This window comes from Phocoena sinus, chromosome 1, assembly GCF_008692025.1.
Source record: "Phocoena sinus isolate mPhoSin1 chromosome 1, mPhoSin1.pri, whole genome shotgun sequence".
In the NCBI taxonomy this organism is placed as follows: domain Eukaryota; kingdom Metazoa; phylum Chordata; class Mammalia; order Artiodactyla; family Phocoenidae; genus Phocoena; species Phocoena sinus.
This window is the reverse complement of record NC_045763.1, coordinates 30,759,155-30,777,634: the sequence shown is the minus strand read 5'-3', so window position 1 is coordinate 30,777,634 and position 18,480 is coordinate 30,759,155. Positions and strand designations below refer to the sequence as shown.

General features: G+C 52.4%; 1 protein-coding gene across 1 annotated transcript in view; it reads left to right on the top strand.

The window, feature by feature from the left end:
• Positions 1-5,442: 5,442 nt before the first annotated feature.
• INPP5B (inositol polyphosphate-5-phosphatase B) overlaps positions 5,443-18,480 on the top strand; it is a 47,713-nt gene continuing 34,675 nt past the window's right edge. Inside the window, 8 exon segments of the mRNA XM_032647130.1 lie at positions 5,443-5,508; positions 6,218-6,282; positions 6,660-6,754; positions 7,614-7,711; positions 7,846-7,875; positions 9,151-9,261; positions 13,386-13,472; positions 13,475-13,768. Coding sequence (XP_032503021.1) covers positions 6,226-6,282; positions 6,660-6,754; positions 7,614-7,711; positions 7,846-7,875; positions 9,151-9,261; positions 13,386-13,472; positions 13,475-13,768 — 772 coding nt within the window. The 5' untranslated portion in view covers positions 5,443-5,508; positions 6,218-6,225.

Below are 18,480 nucleotides of genomic sequence, written 5' to 3'. Positions count from 1 at the left end.
ACTCATGCATTAAAGACCATGGCCAGAAGGGGCCCAGCCCAGACAGGGTCCAGGCTCTCCTCTGTATCACATCACCCTGGCAGCCATCACCTGTGAGATCCAAGTGCTGATGGAGGGCCAACCCTTGATGGCAGGGAAACATGCCCTGTTAGCCCTGGGAAATCTGGGGGCTGGGTTGTGCTCAGCCTCCCAGGGTTGGGCGGGAAGATGGGAATAAGGTCCCCCTCTCCCATCTCCAGCAGTTTTCTGCCTTGCATGGAAAAACTTGAACCTGGGCTTAGCAGACCCTTACAGATCTGATCCCTTCATCCTGGGGGAACCAGAGCTGGCATCCAGCTATCCAGGGTCTGAGAGGTACCTCCTGCCCTTAGCTCACCTCTGATTTAGAAACAGGGTTGGGTCTGAACCCTGAAGAATCTGGACAAGGGGAGCCCTGACTTCTGACCCTCTCTGTGACCCAGCATTTCCCTGCCCTGGGTTCTGAGGAAGTCCATCACCCGCCGCTCCCCACCCCCAGCACCTTCTGATGTCAGAGGCAAATGAGGCCACATCAGAGGCACCGGATGTCTATTTCCTGTCACTGCACCTGCTCCAGCTCTGTCTCCCCTCGGGCCTGGGATGCTGCTGTTGCCATGCCAACAATAACATTTACCCTCAAAGGGGCCGTTACCAGGCTGCAGGCCCCTTTGTGCCTGCCTCAATGTCACTCTGAAAGTATGACTTGCAGGAAGCAAAAGCCCAGCCCCTGGGACCCCTTATTCCATACAAGTTGACCCCCCTGCTCCCAGCCTTAGTTTACTCCTTTGCATAGTGTAGTGATGGGAATCTCTGTTTGCAGCCCTCCCCTGGGCTGCCCAGGACCAGTCCCTCACTCTCTCGGGCTCCTGGCCTACCTCTCAGAAGATGTCTGTGACCGGTAGTAGCCATCAGGCTGCTTTGCTCAGAGGTAGCTGTCCTAAGCCCAGGGACCCCAGCCTTTCCTGATCCAGGTGACCAACCCTAACCTGTGACTGCTCCTGGGCCCTGAGGCTATGCCTTCTTTTCACCTGTGTCATGGCCCCTTCTACTTAACCACTGCATGACCTTTCCTTAACCTTGACTCTTGAGCTGGTTGCTTCCTGCAGTGGTCTCCTCTCTCCTTTTCCTCCTACCAGTCCTCCTGCAGGTCCTACTGGTAGCCCAGAACCTGGTGAGAAGCCAGCTGACCCCCGCTCCTGTCCAGGTAAGCGGCAAAGCAGTCTGTGAAGGAGGAGAGAGCCTCCTGGATGCCTTCACCCGTGGGAAGAGGGCCACAGCGTTCAAACCCTCACACAGATGTTCCATAGCTTCCACTGCTATGGAGAGGCGTGCAAACCGGGAAGCAGAGCCTTTCAACCAAAGAGCAGAGTGCAGCGCAGGGGAGAGCTACTGCGAGTGCAGGGGTAGGGCTGCTGTGGGGGACCAGGCAGGGTGCTGCCAGGAGGGGCTGCTGCAGGGTTGGAAGGGGTGTGACATTCAGGTACCTCCAGTAAGGTGCTGGGAGGGAGGTGCTGAAGCGGAAGAGAGAGGAGTCGGTGTTTGGGTTGCCCTGAGAGTTGAGATATGGCCCAGGACTGGCTGGCCACCCCCCATCCCCCTGGACTCGCAGGCACTCTCTTTACCCAGCTGATCCGACTCAACGCTTCCCACTATATGGCCTGGTGCAGCCTCAGTTGTGAGGGGAGAAATGAAACCAGCCCCAGCCCTTACCTGCAGGCCTCTAGCCCCGGACCCGGCTCTCTGCAGTGCTGCAGTGGCGGCCCACTCTGCCTGGAGCTCAACCAGTCGGCCTCGGGTGAGACAATCCCCCTAGCCTGCAGCTCTGAACCTCTCCTCCGTGGTCCTCCAACTCCAAGCCCCTCCTCCATTGCCCTCCACTCTGACTCTTCCTCCCATTGGCCCCATAAGTTCTGAGCCCCGCCCCACCTGTCCCCAGCCCTGAGCCTTGCCCACCCACTAGCGCCCAGCTCTGAGCCCACCCTCTGACAGGCCCCCAACACCTGAGCTGTTTTCCCCAACCTCCCCAGCCTCTATCAACACCCCAACCTCTAAACCTTGTCGGGCTGACCCTTAGCTTTGAGGTCTACCCTCCTCCTCAGTGCCCCACCCCTTCTGGATTTTCCCCTTCCGACTTGCCACCTTTCCCCGCCCAGCTGGGCCAGTGCTCTCCTCCCCACAAGCTCCAAGGAAGCCAGAGCAAGTTCCTGTGCGTCTCCAGGTGGCAGAGATGGGAGAGTTTCAGGTTGTGAAGTCCACACACAAGATGCCCTCCCCTGGGGTGCGGCCTGGGGCTTTGCAGAGGAATTGTCTCCCAGCAGACGTGTCATAGCCCTTCCCCAGACAGCTCTGCTCTGCTCCCAGGCCTAGGCCACCTGCATCCCAGAGGAAAAGACACTTCCCACTCCACCACTGGTGACCACCACCCTGCCAGCCCCCAAGAGAAACATGAGTGTCTGTCCACATCTGCCTGCTCTGGGAAGTGGAAGCAGGAATGGACAGCGAGGGGTGGCTGTGGCTGGGGCCAGTGGGACAGGCAGGATGGGGCTCCAGCCCCGCCTCTGTCTGGAGCTCACAGGGCTCCACACCCCTTACCCTTCCCTTCACTCTCTCTTCAAGGGGAAAATCTCCTGCCAAGGCAGAAAGCTGTGGCCGAGTGCCCCGAGGGCTTGGACTTCTGTGAGGTGGGCCCCTGCAGTGCTCCGAGGTTGGGTGCTGCCCTCCCTCAGAACTGCAGGCCTCTCTTCTCCCCCGCTCGACTAATGGGCCAGCAGCCAAATCGGGCTGGAGCTAGACCTGCTGAGGGCCAGGCTGCTCGACCCTCCGAGCTCCACATTACGCTGAAATCCAGGGCAGTGGCTGGAATCTTCCACGTCTCTGTGACATGCCCCCTTGTTTCTGATCACCCTGTATGTTCTCTGGGGACTGGCTGGCTGGCCTCATGGGGGTGGAGAGAGGGGTCCAAGGAAGTTCAGCTCAGCCCACAACCCAACTTAACATTTTTTGTCTCTGTGAATGGGGGACGAAGGCACGGGGAGGATGAATGGTCTCATCTCTTCTTGCAGCTGAAACGGTCCAGCTGAGGCTACACTGCAGGGCGCAGCCAGGCCTGCGTGACAGGGACGCCCAGGTGTCACAGGGCTGTGGCTCAGCCCTGCTACCAGGAGTGCTGCCAAGCCTCGGCCTCAGGCAGCTGCCTCCAGCTGGATGAGAACCTCCACTTTAACGGGGCCGCACCAGGGGCCACAAGGAGCCCCCTGCCCTGGACCCTGGCTGGCGCTCTGCTGCTGGTTCCTTCGCTCAGCAGTCAGGGAGCGGCAGGCAGGAAGGTCCCATAGGCCCTGCAAGTCCCCAGGCCCACCCCCAGCTCTGATTCCTGTAGCTGTATCTTTTTTTTTAATTAAAAAAAATACATATTTATTTATTTTAATTTATTTATTTTTGGCTGCATTGGGTCTTCGTTGCTGCGCGTGGGCTTTTCTCTAGTTGTGGCGAGCGGAGGCTACTCTTCGTTGCGGTGCGCGGGCTTCTCATCGCGGTGGCTTCTCGTTGCGGAGCACGGGCTCTAGGCACGTGGGCTTCAGTAGTTGTGGCTCGCGGGCTCTAGAGCGCAGGCTCAGTAGTTGCGGCGCACGGGCTTAGTTGCTCCGCGGCACGTGGGATCTTCCTGGACCAGGGCTCTAACCCATGTCCCCTGCATTGGCAGGCGGATTCTTAACCATTGTGCCACCAGGGAAGTCCTTGTAGCTGTATCTTTAGTGAAGGGGATTTATCAAGTCCACAACTCTGTGCTAGAGGCTCCCAGGGCCTAGGCCTGAACACGATGCTCTCCAAGGGGGCAGGGCCTTAGCCCCATTCCCAAGGAGAGGCTGGGATTTGTCTGGAAAAACAGAACAGTCTCCTGTCTGACCCCCATCAAGTAGGAGGACCCCAAAGTCCTGCAGGGACAGTTTCTTCATCTATAAAAATGCCCGGTCCCGTCTACTTTTCCCAGATCCTCCCCAGACTTTGACACAAAGAGGGGGGCTGGAATTGGGGTTCCCCTGCTTTCCTGCAATGACCACCGCCCCCTTTATCTCTAAGGGTCTAAATCAATCCCCTTTCTCCTCATCCCCCACACAGCTTTGAAACCAAATTCAGATGAACTTGAGCTCCATTTATGCTGTGGGTATTGCCAGGAAAAGAAGAAGACTGGGAAGAAGGTGATGTCTGTTTCTGGAAGAGGTCTGCGTATACAAACTTGAACTGGTCACTAAGGCGGCGACTCTAAGCTTAGGGAAAAAGGAGTGAGGATGGCTTAGAAGTCACATGCTCACTCTTTCCCCTGCACTTACCCTTTAGTTTGGGTCAAAGCTTGAGAGAAAGAGTATTCATTAAGATAATTCACTGATTCAATAAACATGTTCTGAGGGTCCACTGTGTCCCAGAAACTACCCTGGGGTGATGAGGAAAAGATACAGCCTGTCCTCGGGGAGCTTACAGCTTAGTGAAATGGCCAATAGGCTGGAAGAGACCGGCCCCGGACTCCCTGCTCTGAGCTGGCCCTTTCTGTCCATCTGGAGCAGCCCGCTTACCTTAGGTGGGAAATCGAGGCCCCAAAGGAGGAAGACCTTGCCCAGGTGCCTGTGGCCAGTGAATTGGGGGAAGGGGCCGGAGAATAGCAAAGTACAGCCTCAGGCTGTCCTGAGAGCTGAGTGGCCCCCCGCCGCCCCTGGACTCTTTCCTCCCTGAGGAGAGAGGATAGAGCCTCGGCACAGCACTGCATGTGAACAGGATCACACCCTTTACGGTGTGCATTCTCATCCTTTACCCCCAAACAGCCCCATGAGGCAGGCGGGACCAGGTGCTCCTGTCACACACACCTCACACACACAGCGCTGAGGCTTAGTGGGGGAAAGGGAGGCACGTGGCAGTGTCCATCGCACAGAAGTTGGAGTCACACTTTCAGTTGAGGCCTAATTTTGCCACTTTGCTAGGTGCGTGGCCTTGGTCAAATTGCTTAATGTCTCTGAGCCTCAGTTTCTACACCTGGAAAATGGTGTAGTGGTTCTTCACAGCGTTGTTCTCCTTTAAGCTAGGATGGGGTCGTTAGCTGGGGAGGAAGCGTTCCAGTAGAGGCCAGTGTTGGCCTGCCTGGAGTGAGAGGAGTTGAGGATGAAACTGAGAAAGTGTTTTTCCTTAAAGGGACCATCTTCCTTCCAGGCCCTGGGAGGGGAGCTCTGGCCCCACGACTTCCAGGACCGAGGGTGAGCCGAGGGCAAGTACTCAGGAAAAGCTTTCCGGAATAGGGAGCCCAGGGTAGCCCAAGACCTAAGGAGTTAACGGGGGCAGGGAGGACACCCCCCCACCCCACCCCCGCACTGGCGTGGGCAGGCTGGGCCTTGCAGACTGGCTGACCGTCGTGTGGCGTGGGGGCTTCTGGGAAATGTAGTCTCTGGCTGGGCCCCGGGGCCGCGGTGTTCCGCACGCCCAGCAGCGGTGACAGCTCAGGAGGTAGGCGGCGATGGCAGGGGTGTGGGAGCAGGTGCGGAGCAGGGAAACCAGGGCGGGACTGGGCAGGAGGGGCTGGGCAAGCTAAGAGCTGGGACCCCTGTCCTGATGCTGTCAGATCCGGACACCCTCGGCCTTCGGCTGACGCAATGGGGCCTGCTGGGCTGGGGGAGGGCCAAGGAGTAACGGGACACTTTCCCATCTCCAGGGAAAAAGGGACAGAACTGGGGTCCTTGTTTAGGATGAGAGCTCCCTTCCTGAGATACGTGCAGATACACCCCTGACACTGCCCAGAGAGGTGCCAGCAGGACTAATACTGCTCCCCAAAAAGGAAGGCAGAGCCCCATCCCAGGAGCAATAGGACTTGTCCTCCTCTCCAGTAATGGGACAAGGCACCCCACGTCCAACAAATAGACTGGACCCCACTTAGAAGCGACTGGATGCCCTTCAAGACAAAGGGCGGTACAGCAAATTGTACCTCTCACCGGGGGCAAAGGGATGGCCCCTCTCCCTAGAAACTAAAAGGCTCATTCTCAGGGGAAGGGGGAGGGGGAGGAGGAGGGAGCGGATGGGGCCTCCTCCGCCTTCTCCCAGCACAGAGCCCCTCCTCCCTGCCCCCAGCCCTCCCTCAGGCAGCTCCATAACCTCCTGAGTGACTTGTTGACCTAAGGGGCTCCCATCTGCCCTCCCCCGGGGCGTGTCTGCTCAGCAGGGGCCAGCATGGACCAGTCTGTGGCGATCCAGGAGACCCTGGCTGAGGGGGAGTACTGCATCATCATATCCTTCCCGCGGGTGCCGAGCTCCCAGCCCCAGGGCCTGCCCTGCCTGGCCTTGGGAAGTGGAATAACAGGTGTCTACGTGTCTGTCTGCTTGCCTCCCTCTCTCTGTGCCTTCAAGGGGAGATGGAAACCTGTACATACTAAGCAGTTAGTCCTGGACTCTCTGCCGGGTGCTTTAAATACTCAGTTATCCTTCTACCCCCTGTGACGTTTCACAGATGAGGAAGGGTGGGAGAGGTGAAACCACAGAGAGAATCTGTGTGGGTGAGGGCGGGGCGGGGCGGGGCGGGGCAGGGCAGGGCAGGTGGGGTGGGCTGGGTTGGGCGAGGCCTGGGGCCCGGCTCCCTTTTGGTTTGCCTTGACCCTGAGCTGCAGGCGGTGCAAGGAGCGCTGTGTGAGGGAGAGAGCAGGCAGAGCCGCCTCCTGGGACTCGTGTGTTACCGCCCGGAACGTGGTAGCCAGGAACATGCGTCAGTGACTGGTTCAGTCCTTGCCTCTCTGGCCCTGGGTTTGGTTATTCTCCACTGTCCCTCCAGCTGGACCTCATGCCCTCTAGGGCAGAGTCTGAGGCTTCTAGAATAATTGTAATAATGATAATTAATAGTTTTTTGACCACTATAGGCCAAGCCCTCTGTATTCTTAGCTCATATAATCCTCAAAATTTGATGAGAAAACTTCTCAAGAAGATGGTTGAACATACTGCTCCAGATCTTGAGCCCCGTGGCCTGTCTCGGGCTCAAATTCAGGCTTTGTTACTTCCGAGCCATGTCATCCTGAGCAAACCTCAGTGTGTCTGGACTGAAGATTAAAATGAGTTACTACATGTAAAGTGTTTAAAATGCCGTGAAGCACACAGAAAGGGCTCCATAAATGTTGCTAGTAATACCCACATATTACACAGAAGCAGAGAGAGAATAATTAATATTTATCAACGGTCTCACAGCCAGAAAGTGAACCTCAGGGTCTCGGAGCTGGGAAGGAGGAGCCTTAGACATTTTTGAACCTACCACCCTCACCTTAGAGATGGAAAAGCTGAGGTTCAGGGAGGGAGTGGGGGAGGCTAAGATTGCCCCGTTCTTGTCACTTGCAGTGCTAGAACGCACAAGGGGGAGATCAAACGTGGGTTTTACTAACAAGGCAGGGGCTCCCCGAAATGAGGCAAGTTCAGCTTTGATGAGCCAACAGTCTCTGGTGAGCGCCATGAGCAGAGAGGCATGAGCACAGCCCCAGGAACCAAGGAGAGAGTGCGAGCACCCCGAGGCTTCCCCGATGGGCCTGAGGGACGACTAGACGACAGGCCCCCGTCCTCACTCTGCTTCCTGCCCTCAGTCTCTTCCTGTACACACACCGGAGGATGGCCGTTACCGGGGACGATGTCTCCTTGGACCAGATCGTGCCGATCTCTCGGGATTTCGCTCTGGAAGAAGGTGCCACAGGGGGCTGGACAGGGTGATCCCTCTCCTCTGGGCTCCCGGGTCATTTCTGCCCTTGTTGGGGGTGGGGCGTTGGGAGGAAGGATGATGCTCAGTTACTAAGGGCCCTTTCGTTTCCCTGCCCGCAGTGTCCCTGGATGGTGAAGTCTACTTTCTTGGTGAGTGGTCCTTTCAGTCTGAGTCCCAGTTGGGGCAGGGGGAACAGAATCTGCAGAGAGAAGAGTGGTGTGAAGTAAGAGCGCTTTCTGATCGGCTTACTGTGGCACGCAGGACCCTGCAGGATCAGGCCCCGGTCATCTCTCCAGTCACGCCTTTCCCTGCTTGCTGCACTTGGAACCCTCTGCATTCCAAGCACCTCAAACGTGACGCGTTTTCGCCACGGAGCCCCTGCACACGCTACTTCCTCCTCTTGAAAGCCCTCACTCCTCTTTTCGCATAGCCAGTCATCCTCCAGGGCTTCAGTTCACACTGACTTTCCTCGGGAAGCCTTTGTTGAACTCCTGAGAGTGTTTGTATCCCGAAAGTGTTTGCATTTCACTCATACACATTCCTTTGTCTCATCCTTACCACCTCTCTGTCACCTACAGTGATTTAATTATTTATAATGGCCTATCTAATGTCGGTGTTCTTTGCTAGACTGCAGTCGTAATAGCAGAGGTAGTAATAATAATCATAGAAATGAATATTTAATCAATGATGACCTCGCGCCAGGCACGATGCTAACAAGCTTTACACACATCACATGGTGCTTTCCTCACAATGCTGTGAGGTCATCACTGCTTTCATTCCCATTTTATGGACGAGGTAATGGAAGCCCAGAGAAATTAAGTAATTTAGCAAGTGGTGGGACAAGGATTCAGACTCGGAATCCAGTCTCTGGAGCCCACGCTCTTGATCAGTCTGCGGCATTGCTCCTACTCATTCATTAGCTCAGCACATGTTTTGGGTGCTCGCCATGTGCCTGCTGGGTGCTGAGGTTACCCTATGAGCCAGACACCATCCACACTCTAGCTCCCTGAAGACAAGGCCATGTCTGATGTCTTCAGCGTGGTGTTCCCTGTGACTAGCGTGTGTCTGGCACAGTCAGGGAGACTGACTGACGGACGGCCCCCCTGTCTGCCTCTGTGTGCTTTTCATTCCACTGGTGGGGCGGGGGTAGACTACAGGTTGAGAAGTTGGTCTCTTCTGGCTCCGTCCAGAAGGCTACGGTGAGGCTTACTGAATTTTCAGAGCTGAGGTCCACCCCCTTTGTAGACTGAGGGTGATGTTAATTTGAAGCTGGGGGTACAGAGGGCTCCCTTATTGCCCCAGCTTAAGGGTCAAAGGGGCTTTGGGAGCTTGGGCTGCTGATGTTCCATGCTGGGGGCTCCAGCCTAAAGATGCACCTAAGCATCCTGGAGGCCAAGGGCTCATTTCCTGCCTCCCCTGTGCAGGCTCAGATGTCACCGTCCAGCTGGACACAGCGGAGCTCAGCCTCGTATTCCAGCTCCCCTTTGGTTCACAAACCAGAACGTTTCTCCAGGAAGTCGCCAGGGCCTGTCCAGGTAGGTAAGACCACAGGCTCCCGGGGGAAGGGGAGGCTGGGCACTGACCTCCCCACCACCAGTTGACTTTGCACCCTTTGGACTTACACTCTACAGTTTCTGTGCCCTCTCAAAGCTGCTGGCACGAGGCCACCGTGCCCGCAGGCCACCAGCCAGCCATGGTGTTTGCATTTCTGTTTTCCCATTTCTGGACCTGAGTTTGAACTCCAGCGGGGCCCCTTTGCCCTCCCTGCTCTGGGCAGGGCTGCATGGGGTGAGTTGTGTTTCTCATGCAGAATCTTTTACAAGTTAGCAGGGTCAGCAGCTTCTAGAGGCCCACCTTCCCTCTCCCTGACAACCACAGCTAGAACCAAGGGAAGTCTGTCATAAGAGCTCTCCTGCCCTTGTACCCTGCTCTGTCCCCCACCACAGCTGAGAAGATGGTCTAGCTTTAACTTAACAGTGAGAAGTTAGTGGCCTCTAAGGCAGAATTTGTTTAGACTGGGCGATCAGCCAGGCAGGTAAAGGAGAGTTTGTTCAGAGCAGAGAATCAGCCAGAGAACATGCAAATTCTAGCCACCAGGCGCTGGGGCTTAGCTGTTTACCCAACACTGTCACTTATTTCCTTTCTAGCTAACATCCTGGCTCTGCAGGAATCGGGGGTGGGCTCCCCTTCTATCGTGGTCTCCTCATGGAGCCTGAATGTCTGGGGGCTCCAACTTAGTTTGCCTGGTGTGCAGGAAGGGTACTGACTGTTGATGCAAACTGGGCAATGTGGGAAAAGGAAACAAGATTATACAGCCTTGAATGCCGAGTTAAAGAGTTGATTCTATAAAGCAGGGGAAATTTATCTCCAAACCTTCAACTAATGAGGATAACCTGTTTTATGATTATTACTGGTAGTTGTAGAAGTAATAACAGTAGTAACAGCAAAGACAATGGACTTTGAAGCTATACAACCTCTCGCATTTGAAGCCTATCTTTGCTGGTCTTTAGCTATGTGACTTTGGGCAAACCACCTCACCTCTCTGAACCTTGGTTTTGTAGAGTTTTTTTTTCCTCCCAGTTTTACTGAGCTCTAATTGACATACAGCATTGTGTAAGTTTAAGGTGTACAGCATAATGATTTCACTTACATACATCATGAAGTGATTTCCACAATAAGTTTAGTGAACATCCATCATCTCATACAGATATACAATTAAAGACATAGAAAAAAAATTTTTTCCTTGTGGTGAGAACTCATGATTTACACTCTTAAAAACCTTCTTTCATATAACACAGCAGTATTAAATATATGTATCATGTTGTTGCACCCCTAGTACTTATTTCTTTTTCTTTTTTTGGGGGGGCGGTGCGTAGCATGCGGTTTGCGGGATCTCAATTCCCCGACCAGGGATTGAACCCAGGCCACGGCAGTGAAAGCCTGGGATCCTAACCACTAGGCCACCAGAGAACTCCCTATTTATCTTATAACAGGAAGTTTGGACCTTTGACTGCCTTCACCCAATCCCCTTTTCCCCCACTTCATCCCTCCCTCTGGTAACCACAAATCTGATCTCTTTTTCTATGAGTTTGCTTGTTTGTAGACTTCTATATGTAAAGAATATCTTCCTCATGGAATTGTGAGAATTAAATGAGGTAATACATGTGAAAGTGCCCAGCACATAGTAGGAGCTCAGAAAAATATTTCCTTAGCTAACATTCATTGTGGACTTATTGTGTGTTAGACACTGTTCTGAGGACTTTTCAGCACATTATCTCATTTTTCTTACCACAGCCGTTCAAGGTAGGTATTATCAGTGTGTCCATTTTACAGGTGAGGGAACTGAGGCTCAGGGAGGTTAAATGCCTTACCTGAGTACAGAGCTGGTAAATAATAGAGCCAGGATTAGACAGGATTAGAGAGTCTCCTCCGGAGCCTGAGCTCTTGAGTTTTGCGCTAATGCATCCTAAGCTCATGCCAACCCATCCCATCTACACTGCTCAGGGAAGACTTCGTGTAGGAGGTGATGTTTAAGCTGAGACTTGAAGGATGAGTGAGGTTTTTTCCCAGGCAGCCAACATGGGAAAAAAGACAGTTGGAGTTAAGAGCAGAGCACTGGGTGGGATTGAAATTGGGGTGGGAGGAGGCTGTGGAATGAGCTGAACCAGGACAGGCCAGCAGTGACAGCGCATGAGGGTCTTAAATAACCATCAAAGAGCTTGGATTTTGCCCTGTAGCTTGTGGGGGAGCTGATGGAGCTTTAAACTGAGGAATAACGAGGAAGGATTTGCACTTTAGGAAAGTTCCTCTGGCAACTGGTGCAGAGCGGGAGAACCTAGAGCAGGGAGATCAATGGGAATGTATTGCAGTGGTTCAGGCATAAAAAATGAGGCTTGGACCAGGGCCCAGTCATGGGGATGGGGAGGAGAGGATGGACTGGAGAGACCAAACCGATGAGAATGAAGGCACCATGGGAACCCTGAGTTTGGGTTGTGTTCACAGCTTTACTCTCTGTGGTTACAACAGTGCCTGGCGTGTAGTAGGCACTTAACACGTATTTGTTGAATGGATGAACAGAGCTTGGTGCCCGGCTGTGAGAATGAAAGAGAGGGAGTAGTTGAGGATGATTCCCCTCTTTTAGGCTTAGGTATCTGTCTGTCGGTTCCCTTCCCTGCTCTTCCTTCCGGGGTCCACACCTGGGGTAACCAGCAGGGAAACTGCACTAACTCAGCTTCTTTGAGCAGCTATCATGATGTGGACTTCCTCCGGGAGGGGTCTGGGTGAGAGGGGTCTCTCAGAGCTGACAGACTCTTGGGAATCCACCTGCCCAACCCTTGCATTTTACAGATAAAAGGACCAGAGTCCGGGATGAGGTTACAGGTGAGAGGAACTAGTTTTTCCCCACCCAGTCCCTGGTGGGTAATGTGCAGCACAAAAGGTCAGGGAGTGGAAGTGACTTGGTCAAAAGATCACAGTTAGAGGAAAGAATTAGCCAACATTAATTGAGTACCTACTGTGTGCCATATATTTTTCTAGACAGCTAGACAACACACGACAACCATGTTTTCTGTTTAGTCTTTTGAGCGATACTAAAGAGTATCCTGTTTTACAGATGAGTAAACTGACAAGAGAGAAAACTGACATTTAGTAACTTACCCGAGGTCATTCATTAATTGAAGTTAATAGGACCAGGTTTGGAACCCCAGGTTATAACTCCAAAGCGCATGGAGTCCAGACATTTCAGTTCCGGTCCCAGCTCTGCCACTTCCTAGTTGTGAATGTGAACAATATATTTTATTTCTATGAGCCTTGGCTTTATTATTTGTACAGTGGAAATATGAACTTGCCTTACTACTCCAAGAGTTTTGTGAGGATCAGATGGATTAATGGCATGTAACTGCTGAAAATAATTTAAAAGCTGTGTCTGGCAGTGCCATAGTGAGTCCTACGACCCAAGTCTCTTCATTTACGATGCCCTTGAAAATCCAATTCAGTTCGGTCAGGTTCATGCTGTTCTACAAGGAGAACAGGCAGGATAGCATAGAAAACAGCAAGTGTTTAGGAGTCAGGCAGACCTGGTTGAGTGAGAGGCAGAGAAGACCCAAGAATTTCTAGGAAGGAGGAGTGGCAATCTGGTTCAGAGAGAACCAGAGGACTCGTCTTGAAGGCATATTTCATAGCAGGCACGCTGCTTTTACTTAGAGTGTGTATTTTTGGGAGGCTTGCGAGTTGCTGATGGAGATTATGGGTAGTTAACGCCCCCAACCCGCTCCCTAGTACTAACATGTATTTGAGTTCCCACTCTGCCACTCACTCTGCGACCTCAGACTTCACCTCTCTGAGCTCAGTTGCCATGGGATAATAGTTGCCACCGGATAATCGTTCCCTTGCTCCTAAAGTTAGTTGTGAGAATTAAGGAGCATAGACCTCGTAGTTACCACCAGGTCGCAGGAGTGGTGCTTGTCTATCTTGGTACAGCACTTTCGTTTTCATGTTTATTACTGTATTTGAATCTCAGGCCCACACTGTGCGCCAGGGAACAGGCTTGGAGCCTCCCCGGAGAGGCTGAGCGATGTTGCTCACGGACAGACAACCTTGCGGAGGTGCAACCGGCTCTTCAAGTCCGTGGCTCAGTATTCCCTCCTTTTTCCTTCCACAGCCTTCAACCCCACGGCCCTGGACCCTAAGTTTCTGTGGCTGTCTCGCTACAGGCGCAAAGAGCCGGAGCCCGAGCCGCCCACGCCGCGCGCTGGAACTCAGCCCAGGGCACCCGGCCCGGGCGCTCTGGAATTGGCGGAGGCAGGTATCGATCTCGGAAGGCGCGAAGGGGATTGGAGGAGGCCAGGCTTCAGGGGCGGGCCCCGTTCTCTTTGGGGCGGAGCTATGGAGCAGACCGGCCTCTGATTGGCGAGGGTGGCACGCGGGGGCGGGCCCCTCTGATGGTGGAACGGGGGCGGGGCTCCGGGCGGCGTGATGAAGAGCTTGAGGAAGCAGGCAGGGAAATGTCCGCCGCCGCCGGCTCTCGGGAGCGCGAATCTGCAGGTCCGGCGGGCGGTGGGACGCTGGGCTGGGGCTCCGGGCGGTGGCGGGCCAGACCCTCGGGCGGGCAGGGTCTGTGGGTTGGCTGGCGGACGCTCGGGGGCAAAGACCAAGGTCCTGTCCCTACGGAGGCGAGACATTGGGGCTGAGGTGCTGTGGGGATGTTAATTATTCTTAGCCGGGCGTGATGAGGGCAGGCGGGGGCCAGTGAGGTACTCAGGAATCCCGAGGCCGGGGTTTTGGTAGTAGTAAAGCTCCGTTCCTGACTTCGCTGTGTGACCTGGGGCGGGTGGCTGCCCCTCTCTGAGCCTCAGTTTCTCCATCCTGACCTTCGAGTTTGTCTGTGGAGGTGCACTCCCCATGACAGAGCCTTCCTTTGGGTGAGGACTGGTGTGTGTACTGGGGCTGCCTGGCTCTCCTGCCGGTCCTCAGCCCCTGTGAGAGATTGGGCTGTGCGCAGACCCGGAGTCCAGGAGAGCCCTGTCCACCCTGGGCCTGGAGGCCACAATGAGGTTACAGGTGAAGGGGATTAGGTTTTTTTTCCACCCAGCCCTTGGTGGATAACGTTGTGCAGCACAAAAGACCAATTGTTGAGCAGGAGGTTGTCTTCTGGAGAGTGAGAGGCCCAGGGCTGAAATTTGGGTCAGGCTGGTGCTTTGGGAGGACCTGCAGACCTCTGTTTTCTGTCTAGCTCCTAGGTTTTCTGCCCGGGGCTCCCTGGTATTTTTTTTCTCCTGGGTGTGCCCATGCAGCTCCTGTTACGTCTGAGCTTTGGCATGACCACTAGTACCCACTTGTGCCCCTTTTCTCAGCCGTTTGCTAGGGAACTGTCAAGTAGCCGTGTAAGTGTGGGCCGGCGCTCCACTTGCTCTTAAAAGACTTGGAAACTGTGAGAGGCTGGGGGAATAGCACGTTGCACAAGTTTGTAAAATGGGAGGAAACTAAGCGAGCAGAGGACTTCCTCCGTGCTCGTTCTTTTCTTCTGTTGCAGCCTCTGCAAGATACAGTCGCAGCACACGATGGTGCTGATAGTTTGCATCTCTCGTGGGCTTAGCTCACTTGAAGGGCTGATCTTGAGGGAGCTGTTGCATCAGTTTCATGACATTCTGGGCTCTGGTACTGGGACAGGTGAGAGCTTAAGATGAAGTACATATCTTCCCCTTGCCCCTTCGAAAGGGGCAGCATCCAGGACAGTTGGCAGAGGACAGGCCCGATGGCAGCAGAAAGAGGTGGGTTCTGTTTTCTCAGCCAGCACGCCAGAGCCTTTGGGAGCGCTTCATCTCCTAAGTAGAGGGAGGTCTTCTGTGAGAAGTTGGGGCAGCTCCGAAGCAGTTATCTGCTGCTGGGTGATAAATGCAAAGTGATCTCAGAATCTTCTGTGACCTTTCAAAAATCTGAAACTAGCCAGTTGCTGGTGAGGAGTTACTGTCAAGGTTTTGGTTTCATTTTTAATTTGAAATGATTTGTCCCCATCGTAATACCTACAATAAGTGGGGTTACACTACTAAATGCTAAGTTGCTCATGTTAAAATTGGTAAGAAATGGCACCAAGCCCTCAGTTCTGTTTCGGTCAGCTCTGTTTCCAGAGTTGCTTTGGCCTCAGAGGAGAGTCACATCATCTACAACAGGTTGGGGGAACCCTTTGGGCCTCCTCTGGATGTCCCTGAACCCCAAGGGAAACAGCGAATTTGATGCTTCCTATATGCATATGATCAAAATTCCCACTTCCTGATAGCCCAGGGAACCAACCCAAAGACTTCTTTAAAATGCTGTTGTGACGCACGTCAGGAGAAACAGGGCTTCTGCGAGGAGCTGACAGTCTGACAGAGAGGGATCTGGTGATTCATAGAGGTAAGAGAGTGTGGGGTCGGCTCAGCAGGACGGGGGGACCTTGTGAGGTGAGCCAAGGGTAAGAGCCCCTCAAAGGCCTAGGTATTTGGGGGGCAAAGTGAAGCTGGCTTTCAGTCCTTGCCTTTGTCTTGGTAGAGAAAGGAAAGATCTCACTTGGATGCATCTCTCCAAAAATGTCCATTCTTTCCTTGATTTGTCTCTCCTGCATTCAGGAGTGTCAAGCCAAGCTTGGTAGGAATTGCAGAAAAGTGAAATGCAGAAGCTTTATATTGGGGTTGGTGTCATTTCAGGTTCAAACCGGGATATTTGAGCTAAGTTGTGATGTTGAAGTGAGATGTAAAGCTTCTGGTCGAGTGGCAGGCTGTTCCATCCGATTCTCTTGGCCTCTTCAGACTCCTAGACCTTGCATGGGTCTCAGACAAGTAGGGGCTTTTCTGCTTCTTCACTTATTTAACTGCTCTTCTTGGTGTAGCTTTTTCTTTCCTTAAAAAGAAATAAGGAGAAATGCCTTCCTGTTTCTCTCTAACAACTGAAGGTGCTCTTATCCCTTGGGGAATCCTTCACCGGGCTCAGTACTCACCCATGTCATTGTGTAAAATATTCACCTGCCTCATCCCAGACACATGCAAAGACCTGGAGCTGTGTTCTGGAGGATTCTGAGCTATGTACTAGAAAGGAAACAGCTACTCAGAAGTCCCTTTGGGCTTTTCTGGGCTAATTTAACAACATGGAAACAACAAACAAATTTTGATGTTTTGAAGTGGTTTTCTTATTCCATGGTTGATTCAAAGCGAGGTAGCTTGGTAGTAACTCAAATTCAGAATGAGATGTGCTATGAGTATTTTTTCCCTTGGACCCAAGAAATAAAGCATTAAAGTCTGTCTGGCCTGAGAAAGGAAATGAATGCTATTTATAACTCAGGGTAGCATAAAGGGTAACCTAGATTACCAGGGCAGAAGCCAGTGAGAATGTCGGAAAAACAGCCCCTGGGTTAGTCAGTCTCCTTGCTCCCCCGTCTCTTAATAAGTAAAATCTGTGTGACCGACGTACCCTTTTAGCACAGAGAAAATGAATTTTCCTAGATGTTTATCCTACACGTGGAAATCTTGCCCATCATCTCCACCTTTTTGGGAAGCTCTGCGGGCTCCTAAGCAAATTAATTTGGCCCACTTGGTTCCTTTAAACAAAAGAGAACTGTGTTCCTTTTTCTTCCTCCTTCTGTTGTTCCCTTCTACGTTTCCCTCTTCGTCGCATCTAACCTTTTGTTTGTTTCTAGAACAGGAGAACCCCCTGAAGACTTTTCTTGCCCTCAGAAAACAGTTTGTTGTGGAATTCTACAGTGGGAGCCTAGAGCAAGCGAGGTGACCCACAAACGTTCACTTAGAAGGGGTGCTTTGCACAGAAAAGTCCTCGGGGACAGAAGGTTCAGGAAGAGGGAGACATCAATATTTATTAGCAGAAAGACAGTTTTGGGACATAGAAGCTCACTGGCTCGCTTGTTTTCTTTGCGGCTTAAAATCTACTGTAACAAACTTGTAGATTTTACAAGTGGTGCATATGTGAACTAAAGCTCCAAATGTGAATGATGAGGATTTGAACAAAGTGTATGTCTACGTGGCTGGATACTTTAATATTTATTTTTGTTACTGCACCTTGGTATCATACTGGACATGTCTCTTGACTTTCCTCTCTTCCGTCTGTAAAATGGGAGTGAATGTTTGCCTTCTAGAAGGTCTCACAGGACTGAAGGAATGCTAATTTAGGGGTGGTTTCCTCTGGGAAGCACATTTAGGAATTGCAAATGCCCACCTCTAAGAGCTTAGAAACTGGCTGCCCTCTTCAGGGCCTTTCCTAGGCTGGTTTCTTCCAAATTACTACGTTCATTCTCTTCCTCACTCCTTCCCTCCCTCCAGTTTCTTTTCTGTCAATATAATCACTAAAAACCTCAGTCATCCTTGACTCTTCCCTCTCCTATGTCTAATAACCAAATTCTGTCCATTCTTTTTCTGCAATTAAAAATTTTTTTGAAAATTAAATCCCCATGGTTCACGTCGGTATCCTCTTACTTGAACTAGTGCAGTGGTGTCCTTACAAGTCTTCCTCCCCTGTCTCCTCCTCCCTTGGGGCTTGCCTTAGAACGACTTTTATCATGCCCTACTGTTTTGTTTTGTGAACTTGAATGCTGCGCCAATCCTTGTAGCCTGAGGAATGAAGTTCAGATTCTTCAGCACTGCATTCAAGTCCTGCGTGGTCTGGCCTCAGCCCCCCTTCTCGAGTCTTATCTTCCCCAGCTCACCTTCATTTCCTCTTACTTCAAACCCGACTGCTTATTATTTCCGGGTAAAACCCTCTGCTTTTTCATCTCTTTGTTGGCTGTTCATTCAGCTACATTTTTACAGGCTCGAACTTGCTGCTTTTAGTATTTTGCGTCCTCTCTCCTCCCCAAATGCCAGCCTAATGCCTCGTACATCAGTAGGTGTTCAAAAATCTGTTGTCTTTCGAACCCTCTAGACCCATACATGTCCTAGCCCGAGTGCTTTGTCGCCTGAAGGACACCTGCCCCCTTCCTCTTTAAGCGGGCTCTGTACTTCTTTCTACCCCCAACCCTTCCTGGTTTGCTCTTGCCACTTCTCTTTCAGCTTTATCACCAGACCACAGACAGTTCACAGAAGGCCCAGTGAAGAGAGAGCCTGGAGGAAAAAATCATCTCTCCAGTAGCCTGTGACCACTGCAGCCTGTGGCTGAAAAGTAATTGCACAGTCGTCGTCTTTTTCCTTGAGCTAAACTAGTGATATTTAGTCCTTGCTAACCTAAATTGGATTTGCACAGGGGACAACTTGGATTCTGAGTCCAGGGCTTAACAA